This window comes from Gobio gobio (genome assembly GCF_949357685.1).
Source record: "Gobio gobio genome assembly, chromosome: 25".
Taxonomy (NCBI): domain Eukaryota; kingdom Metazoa; phylum Chordata; class Actinopteri; order Cypriniformes; family Gobionidae; genus Gobio; species Gobio gobio.
In genome coordinates this window covers 6509952-6520495 of record NC_137121.1, presented here as the reverse complement: position 1 = coordinate 6520495, position 10544 = coordinate 6509952, and the positions used below count along the sequence as shown (strand labels likewise).

General features: G+C 43.8%; 1 protein-coding gene across 1 annotated transcript; it reads left to right on the top strand.

Moving 5' to 3' along the window:
• Window positions 1-3966: 3966 nt before the first annotated feature.
• On the top strand, window positions 3967-10191 carry gpr22b (G protein-coupled receptor 22b). The gene is made up of 3 exons (XM_079809006.1): window positions 3967-4356; window positions 5203-5969; window positions 8574-10191. The coding sequence occupies exon 3, from the start codon at window positions 8578-8580 to the stop codon at window positions 9898-9900; it is 1323 nt and encodes a 440-aa protein (XP_079665132.1). The 5' UTR covers window positions 3967-4356; window positions 5203-5969; window positions 8574-8577; the 3' UTR covers window positions 9901-10191.
• Window positions 10192-10544: the final 353 nt, after the last annotated feature.

The following is a 10544-nucleotide window of genomic DNA, read 5'->3' as shown; positions in this document are numbered from 1 at the left end:
ACGCAGACCAGAAAGTTTTTTTAAGCGATATGGAGGAGATTAGGAGGAAACTGTAGCTTTATCGAGCTCAGCAGCTCTGAGCTGTGATATAAACTAAACGCTATTGGCTAATTTTAAAAAGGGGAGGAGCTGTTCGATATGTCCTGCCCTGTCTTCCTGTTTCAGTGGAAATTACATCAACACATTGAATAATGCTGCGCGTGTCAAAGTATATCAGTGGGCCTTTAAACTCAGCCGGGTCGGTCTCTTTGACCAGACCAGATTTCTGAGGTAAACTCCACAGAAAATAATGATACATTTAAGTAGAGATAGACACAACAACTGCGGTGCGTACAACTAAATTAACATATTCTGCCATGGAAATACCATGGTTTTATTTAAAATTGCCATTATTTTAAGGTGATGTAGTAATAAGTACTGAGTAATATTAATTACGGTTAGGGTTAGGGTTTGGTTAAGGGTTAGTTAATTATGCATAATTATTATATGGTAAAACCATGTTATTTTTGAAGCACCTAGGAGAACCATAAGAATCAGCCAGAAAACAGAATAAAAACGTATCAGTATTACCATCTGGCACCACCACAGTACTTTCTTGTAAATGCATGTCAATATATTTATAAAATATACTCACTATGTCTTCTTTTTTTCACAGCCTTCAACTGCATACGCACACACATGTAAGGAGACAGACTGCGGAGGGAGGAACAATATGTCGATCAAAATAGTTATTTAGAATGATCACTGTACATTTTTATTCACAGCACACACAATCCTGTATGCTAGCGTCTTTTCCCTCCAACACTCAACACAGAAAAATGGTTAGGAATAACAGAATATTAGTCTGCAGTGTTGGAAGGCTGCTGGGAAAGCATGCTGAAATATTAATAGCAGCTGAAATATCGAGCCTGGTTTTAGTGAAAAGTTTTCAGCAGCGCTGCCGCCGTTGTCTATAGAAGGCTGTTTACCACTTAATAATACAACATGTGTATTTCAGAACGGAGAGCTGCACGCCAACAAGTGCTTCAAATATGAACACATACACACACATTCTTGTTGCGACTGTCACTTTTTAGACGCCCCCCCTTACCTGCCAAATGAGCCAAACAAAATGAATCGAGAAAGACTGCTCCTTCTGCCAGCTGACAGGCCGGTTTAATTGAAACTATCAATCACAATTCCTCTACATATCACACACACACACAGGCTAAGTGTTCCCATCATCTAAATCAAACACACATGCTCTGTTCCGAAACCTAGTGATCTGCCTACTGCCTACACAGCTGGCTATAATTAGAATCTCGTAAGTGAACAATTTTCTCAACATAAGCAGCAATTCTTACGTCATACAAATAGCGCTCAACTGTGTGAAATGCATGTTAGACTCGACTTTGATTTCAATAATTTTCCGTTAGCACTAATTACACGACAATAGCATCTAAAATTCACTATGTTGTACAGAAATATTGTGTAAATCGTGCATGTTTAATTAGTCAGATTTTTTTTTATTATGGATGTATGTAAGGGACGTAGGCCAGTAAGAACTGTGTGTGGTGTAAACCTCACACCCCTGATCTCAAGAGATACACTAGCGACAGATTCTAGCGGCTGTGGTGCATAGTGTCCTTGTTAGCATGCCCGCCTCTCATGCCCGAGACCGTAGTTCGAATCCCGTTCGGAGCAGGTCCAGTTGGACCAGTTACATTTGGTGCCGTGACCCATATGGGAGTGAGGTTTAGGGCACAGGCCAGTAAGAGCTGAGCGGGTAAACCTTACTCCCCTAGACTCGAGAGGTGCGCTAAAGACTAAATTCCTGGTTAATGCACACCTCCCACACCAGAGATCCCGGTACGAATCCCACTTTGAGCGGATTGAGTAGGACCGGTTACATTTGGTCCTGTGACCCGGATGAGAGTGAGGTTTAAGGGGATGAGTGTAACGGACATAGACCAGTAAGAGCTGTGCGTGTAAACCTCACTGTCCTGGCTTCAAGAGTCGCGCTAATGGCTTCGGTATTTAGTGTCCTGTTAGCACACCTGCCTCCAATGCCAGAGACACCGGAACGAATCCCCCTCGGAGTAGGACCGGTTACATTTGGTCCTGTGACCCGGATGAGAGTGAGGTTTAGGGGGCTGAGTGTAACGGACATAGACCAGTAAGAGCTGTGCGTGTAAACCTCACTGTCCTGGCCTCAAGAGTCGCGCTAATGGTTTTGGTCTTTAGCATCCTTGTTAGCACAAAGGCATCCTCCCATGCTGGAGACCCTGGTCCGAATCCCCCTCGGAGCAGGTCGAGTAGGACCGGTTACATTTGGTCCCATGACCCGGATGAGAGTGAGGTTTAGGGGGCTGAGTGTACCGGACATAGACCAGTAAGAGCTGTGTGTGTAAACCTCACTGTCCTGACCTCAAGAGTCGCGCTAATGGCTTTGGTATTTAGTGTCCTTCTTAGCACACCTGCCTCCAATGCCAGAGACACCGGAACGAATCCCCCTCGGAGCAGGTCGAGTAGGACCGGTTACATTTGGTCCCATGACCCGGATGAGAGTGAGGTTAAAGGGGCTGAGTGTAACGGACATAGACCAGTAAGAGCTGTGTGTGTAAACCTCACTGTCCTGGCCTCAAGAGTCGCGCTAATGGCTTCGGTATTTAGTGTCCTTGTTAGCACACCTGCCTCCAATGCCAGAGACACCGGAACGAATCCCCCTCGGAGTAGGTCGAGTAGGACCGGTTACATTTGGTCCTGTGACCCGGATGAGAGTGCGGTTTAGGGGGCTGAGTGTACCGGACATAGACCAGTAAGAGCTGTGTGTGTAAACCTCACTGTCCTGGCCTCAAGAGTCGCGCTAATGGCTTCGGTCTTTAGCATCCTTGTTAGCACACCTGCCTCCCATGCCAGAGACACGGGAACGAATCCCCCTCGAAGCAGGTCGAGCAGGACCGGTTACATTTGGTCCCATGACCCGGATGAGAGTGAGGTTTAAGGGGCTGTGTGTAACTGATATAGACCAGTAAGAGCTGTGCGTGTAAACCTCACTGTCTTTAGCGTCCTTGTTAGCGGGCCCACCTCCCACGCCAAATACCCCGGTTCGAATCCCGCTCAGAGCAGGTCAAGTACAACCGGTTACATGTACATATTGGTTATTGGCCGATATTAGATATGTTTTAATTCATCAGTCAATATTTGATATGTAATTCTGCATGGTCATTTCTATTTAGATTACCTTTGCCTAACACTTGCTAAATGTTAATCTTTAAAAGTATTAATAATTGAATACTTTAAATAAAAAACTATTTTTTAAATGAATAGATATGATTTGTAAATGTGTGTGTATGTATATATACATATACTGTACATTACATTGTTGTGATTCACCTGTAGTCAAAACATTTTAAAAAATTGTCGTCTTACCAGTATCAGCCAGAATTTTTGTATTGGTGCATGCCTAATTTTTTACAAGTACTTGTATTGAATAAATTATATTTTTGCTTGCATTTCCCCACCACTGAGCTCATCACAAAACACTCAATGACTGCTTTCTCTGTTATGAATGCATGCCATGCCGTTTCAAAATGTAGCCAAAATTCAGAATCATAGACATAGTCTTTAAAAACTGCATGTGCACCATAAAATGCTGCCTATGTGGACAGCTCACTATGTTTGGAGCACAGTCACATTCTTTTTGTGTCCTTTTCCCAGTAGACACATATCCACTTTCATCACAGAGCACGGCATCAAATATGAATGAAAACACGCAACTCTGACACAGTGTTTAAATAGAACCCAAGGCATCTCCGCAGGGACTGAGCCAAGACTGCGCTGCCATCGCAGGATAGAGGGAAAAGCAGGATGGAGAGAACGACAAGAAAACAAAAGAGTGCATCCCCACTCTCCAGGGAGGAAAGGGTTAACCCCATTACGACAGACCAATCAGAGCAGAGAGCAACACTGCAAAACCGCCGCAGTGAGTGAGAGAGGGAGACGAAGATAGAGAAGGAGCGAACGAGAGAGAGAGGGGGGACAAGCAATGATGTGGAGGCGCAACAGAGGGGTGCATCGGCAACACTTCAACGCATCACAGTTTGAAGAGAGAGGAGCACGCGAACAAGAGAGAGGCAAAGAAGCAAGACAGTTAGCAGGACAGTAGATCAAAGTCAGAGGACGTCCGTTTCACTCCGCTGGCACTGCTGACAGTTCGCACGGACGCTATTTGATTCATGCTCCTCAGGGAGAAGCAGGTTTACGACTCGCTGACATGCAACGGCTACAAAAGTGTGTGCACTTGTGGATCTCAGATGATGCTTCGGTGAAGCTGCTCTACGTTGCATGACAGATGAGAACTCTGGGAGCGCAAAGGTAAGCTGGTGATATTGAATAACTTGACAGAAATGTGATGGAACAAGTGTAGAGTTTTTGGATGTAAAACAGTGTTAATTCAAACCGAGATGTCGAAACTTGGAATTGCAGCTATATACAGCTCCCTAGGGCAAAACCGGCATCTTTTAGAGAGCAATCTGTCAAAATTGGAGTTGCCCTAGTAAATCAAATTGAAGGATAGAGGGAAGATGCTTATTGCATGAAAGCAACCTTCATGACTGAAGGTGCTAAAAGTTGAAGGATTTGGCATGGAGAGGGGACGTCTGTTTTGTGATTAACTTGCCGCTGCCTGTAAACAGCATTCTGACTTTAGTTAGTCTATTGATCCACGTCTCCGCTGACAAATTTCACCCCCAAAACCCAATCGATTCTGTTTACGGTTTCCCCCGATATGTCAAAGTCTGACATCTGGGAAAAATTTACAGTGTAAAATCTTGTTCACGGCTGGAACACGACCACCTCGTTACACGTGATCCAGGCATATTTCTCGCATGGCCGTTGACTGAGAAATGATGTGAGAAAGCGCAGACATAAAACAACACAGGTGATTGCGTTACCTTCCCTAAAAGGCATTGCTTTGGAAATGAGTGTTTGTAGATTGTTCCCAAGATGCACCGGCCCATCCATCAACCCCTGCAGGTTCGCAGATGTTACTCGTACCTTCACATGGACGTTAAGCAAGACCAGAGCTTGTGCATTTCCGCAGACCGCTTGGAAAAGATGAATGGATAACACATGGAAGTCCTTACTTGATGATGGATTGGATGCAGGCTTAATGAATAATTGATTGTTCACTTATCAACACTCTGCTTTTTTTCTTGTTAGGATTGTGGAACCAAAGAGCTGAAGAGAGCTACCATCGCTCAGGAAGACGTGCACTAGCATTGGGTCTCTCAGGCCTGCCCAGGACGAGTGGATTTTTTTCCCCAGGGGAAGACATTCCCATGCTCACCACGGATGGGGAAAGTTTTTATCACGTGCTCGATAATGCAGCCTAAAGGTGACCTTGTGTGAGGGGACAGGAAATTACATCGAATGCCCCACCCCCTCGTGCTGACCTAAACAATCCAGCGACCTTGGATTCTTCAGCAGATGGCACATGCAAATCAGCAAAAGCAAATCAATATGGATTTATTGCCTTCTAGGGCCCATAAAACTGCAATAACGGGAATATGTCGGCATTGAAGGAACGGTGCAAGGCCGTGCTGATGGCATTGAGCGAGATGAAAGCAACTTCCTAACCCTAACGTGGATATAATAATCAATTGCTTTCAGCTGTCAAGCTAGATTAGAAAACAGTTTCTCTCTTAATCACTTGTCACGTTCTTTGGATTCCTAAACAAATCAGAGCGTGAAAGAGAACCAACTCTTTGTTAGGTCTGAACATGGCAGGGGGCCCAACGTATCATTTGGTTTAGTAAAAAACCCTCAACCCTGACCATTAAGCGATAGATTCGCTTGGATTGCGAGGATTAAAAAGTGCAGAATACTTCCTTGAAAGGCCATGCCTGGGGCTGATGTGCGACTTGTACCCTTTCCAGACTCTCCCGTCTCGACGGCAGACTCCCGAGGCTGAGAAAAAAGCTGGAAGGGTAAGTCGACTAATGTGCAGAATAAACTATCGGACAGTTGTCATTAGTCGTCAAAGACGTTCGACGTCCAGAAAACAAGCTTGATGATCTGTGAGGTGTTGTGTTTCAGCTCATGAAGTCATTCGGGTTTCCATATGGTTTCCCTCCAAAAGTGTCAGTCAGCCTACATCAAAACACAAAGAGTTATTAGTACCCAGCTGGCACCTTGATGCATCTGCATTGGAGTAAATTACAAAAGCCAGGTTAATACTTATCTTGACGATCCTCTCTCTCTCTAAATTCTCCCTCACGGTGATGAATGAAACGCAGCGCTAAAGACAGTCACATTTGCAAATGGTGCAATCCATCAATGTGCGACAAATGAAAATGCATTGTGGACAAAAAAAGAAAAAAGCCTAAAGTGTGTCTATTCATAGCAGCGCATAATACACAACGGCCAGTGCATGACCAATGCATTATTAGTCAACATGCACAGAAACATTAGATGTAAAGCCATTAGCAGACACACAGGGAATCTGAACACAGAAACCTTCATCTAATGGCTTTGTTGATGGTGAGACCCCCAATAAATCTCTTGAATTATGTCTAATTATGGCCATTACAGACAACTTACTGTATTCTTATCTTAGATTAGTTGTGCATCTAACAAAGTGGGTTGTTCAAAATTCAGAATTGAAGCGAGTGAATAAGTGCGAGCTAGAATTAAATTGGCTACAGCCGACAGGAAGTTGAATTGGAATGAAAGGAAGCAGAATTTACTGAATTGTATTTCAAGGGAATTCGACACAAGCAGTGCATTCTGGGGAATTAAGTGTTCTTCTCTAGTCCATAAAAGTTAATTTATTAAATATAATAAAATATATAAACTAAATACCATCTGTCTATTCATTCATCCATCCATCTGTCTAATCATTCATCCATCCATCCATCAATTCATTCATTCTTCCATCCATCTATTCATTCATCAATCCATCCACCCATTTATCCATCCATCATCCAGCCATCCATCCATCCGTCAATTAATTTATCCATCCATCCATCCGTAAATTAATTTATCCATCCATCCATCCATCAGTCAATTCATCCATCCATCCATCCATTCATTCATCCATCCATCTATTCATTCATCAATCCAGCCATCCGTCAATTAATTTATCCATCCATCCATCATCCATATATTCATTCATCAATCTATCCATCCATCCATCCGTCCGTCAATTCATTCATCCATCCATTCATTCATCCATCCATCTATTCATACATCAATCCATCCACCCATTTATCCATCCATCTATCAATTAATTAATTCATCCATCCATTTGTCTATTCATTCATCCATCCATCCATCTATTCATCCATCCATCTATTCATCCATCCATCCATCCAACAGTCTATTCATTAATCATCCATCCATCTATTCATCCATCCATCCATCCGTCTATTCATTCATCAATCCATCCATCCACATGTCTATTCATCCATCTATTCATTCATCCATCTATTCATTCATCCATCCCGTCTATTCATTCATTCATCCATCCATCTATTTATTCATCCATCCGTCTATTCATTCATCAATCCATCCATCCACCTGTCTATTCATTAATCATCCATCCGTCTATTCATTCATCCATCCATCCATCCATCCATCTGTCTATTCATTAATCATCCATCCCGTCTATTCATTCATCCATCCATCTATTTATTCATCCATCCGTCTATTCATTCGTCAATCCATCCATCCACATGTCTATTCATTCATCCATCCCGTCTATTCATTCAAACAATCCCGTCTATTCATTCAAACAATCCCGTCTATTCATTCATCCATCCATCTATTTATTCATCCATCCGTCTCTTCATTCATCAATCCATCCATCCACCTATTCACCTGTCTATTCATTAATCATCCATCCGTCTATTCATTCATTCATTCATCCATCCATCCATCTGTCTATTCATTCGTCAATCCATCCATCCACATGTCTATTCATTCATTCATCCATCCATCCATCTATTTATTCATCCATCCGTCTATTAATTCATCAATCTATCCATCCACCTATTCACCTGTCTATTCATTCATCCATCCATCCACCTGTTTATTCATCCATCCATCCATCTGTCTATTCATTCATCAATCTCTCCATCCACCTGTCTATTCATTAATTGATCCATCCACATCTATTCATTCATCCATCCATTCATTTATCATCCATCTGTCTATTCATCCATCAATCCATCCATCCACCTGTCCCTCCATTCATTCATCCATCTGCCTATCCATTCATCCATCCATCCATCTCTCTATTCATCAATCCATCCATCTGTCCATCCATCTATCTGTAAGACATTCAAACTTGAAACTTCACGATATTTACATTTTTGTCCGTTTGTCTTGATAAAAATATTACGGTTGCATGAATTTCTTCCGACTTTCACTTCGTTGCAATTCACACGTTCAAATACTTCTTGCAATTCCGCATCTTGTTTGCTACCTCAATTCAAATTCAGTAGCTGAATTCGAACTCAAAAGTCATTCTCTGTTCGAATGCGTCTGGTGTTTCCACATGCTTCTCTGATTGTGCTGTTTTTCCCTTTCAGGATAATGCACGTCCCTCCCTCAACGGAGGAAGAAAGCACCATGAGTAACGTTACCGTCCTTGACATCACCGAGGCCGTGAGTCCCGACATGACGGCGGCCGGCCCGTACCCATACCCACTCAGCTTCCAGGTGTCCGTGACCGGATTCCTCATGCTGGAGATTGTCCTGGGATTGAGCAGCAACCTGACAGTGCTGGCGCTCTACTGCATGAAGTCTAACCTGGTCAATTCCGTTAGCAACATCGTCACCATGAACCTCCACGTGCTGGACGTGTTGGTGTGCGTTTGCTGCATCCCTCTGACCATCGTTGTGGTGATGCTTTCATTGCAAGGCGACACAGTGCTCGTCTGCTGCTTCCACGAGGCCTGCGTGTCCTTCGCCAGCGTGGCTACGGCAGCTAACGTGCTAGCCATCACTTTAGACCGATACGACATCTCCGTTAAACCCGCCAATCGCGTGCTGACTATGGGACGAGCGGTGGCTCTGTTGGGTTGCATTTGGGTGCTGTCTTTTGTCAGCTTCTTGGTGCCCTTCATCGAGGTGGGATTCTTTGGACCGGAGCCCACCAAAGCCAATCAGACCGCCGTTGTGCACGTCAACGAGTATTACACCGAACTTGGTCTGTACTACCACCTAGTGGCCCAAATCCCCATTTTCTGTTTGACTGCCGTCATAATGTTAATGACATACGCAAAGATCCTGCAGGCTCTCAACATCCGCATTGGTACGCGCTTCCACGCAACGCAGAAGAAGAAGAAGAAGAAGATGAGGAGGAAAAAGAACTTCTCTCTTATGGCGACGTCCGAGCAACAGCTGCCCGAAATCACGGACGCCTCGCAGAGCAGCGCAGGCAACCGCGGAAACGCTCCACTTGGCATGCGCACGTCCGTCTCGGTGATCATCGCCCTGCGAAGGGCCGTCAAACGCCACCGGGAACGCCGTGAACGCCAAAAGCGCGTCTTCCGTATGTCGTTGCTCATCATCTCCACGTTCCTCCTCTGCTGGACGCCCATTACCGTTTTAAACACTGTGATTCTCAGCGTAGGCCCCAGCGACCTCACCGTCAAGCTCCGATTGGGCTTTCTGGTCATGGCGTACGGCACCACGGTCTTCCACCCGCTCTTGTATGCCTTCACAAGGCAGAAGTTTCAGAAAGTCCTGAAAAGTAAAATGAAGAAACGGGTGGTGTCCATCATCGAGGCGGATCCGCTGCCGAACAATGCAGTGATCCGAAACTCCTGGATCGACCCTAAACGGAATAAGAAAGTGACGTTTGATGATCACGAAGCACGACAGAAATGTCTATCATCCGAAGACGCAGATTAAAGCCACTTCCAAAAAAGACTTGTTTTCATAAAAGCACTGTTATTCATAAAGGGAACCACGTGATGTGAATATTAGTCGTACATGAGCAGGTATCGAATAATCGTATTATTTATATAACTAACTTGGAATATAATATGATAGATTTCATAGAATGATACTACTGCATGTCCTTTATAAACCACTGTATGTACTGTAAATACATGAGATTTGTACAGACCCTTGATCAGTTATGTACCTCTATTATGACTTGTAGCCTGTGTATACATGTATTTGTAATAAACTAGACGGGGGAAAAAGACGAAATCCATCTGCTCTCTTTGACTTGAACGCAGATGATCCATCATAGATCCATCATCTCGTGCAGGAATGTGAGGATATTATGTTTCTGTGGAACAAAAAAGGAGAATTATTGACAAATCAGCACACAGAGATTCATATGTTAAGCTCCAAACATAAACAAAACACCAAAAGCACTTATATAAGGCTACTGACAGTCTTCTGAAGTCACGTGATAGCTCTGAGTGACAAACCGCAATTTAAAAACTGGTAACGAATAGGTTTGAACCCTGCAAAACCTCATGTTATGCAACAAAAAAGAAGGAGGGAAGACATTGAAAATGCTGTCAAATCTGAGGAAACGTCTG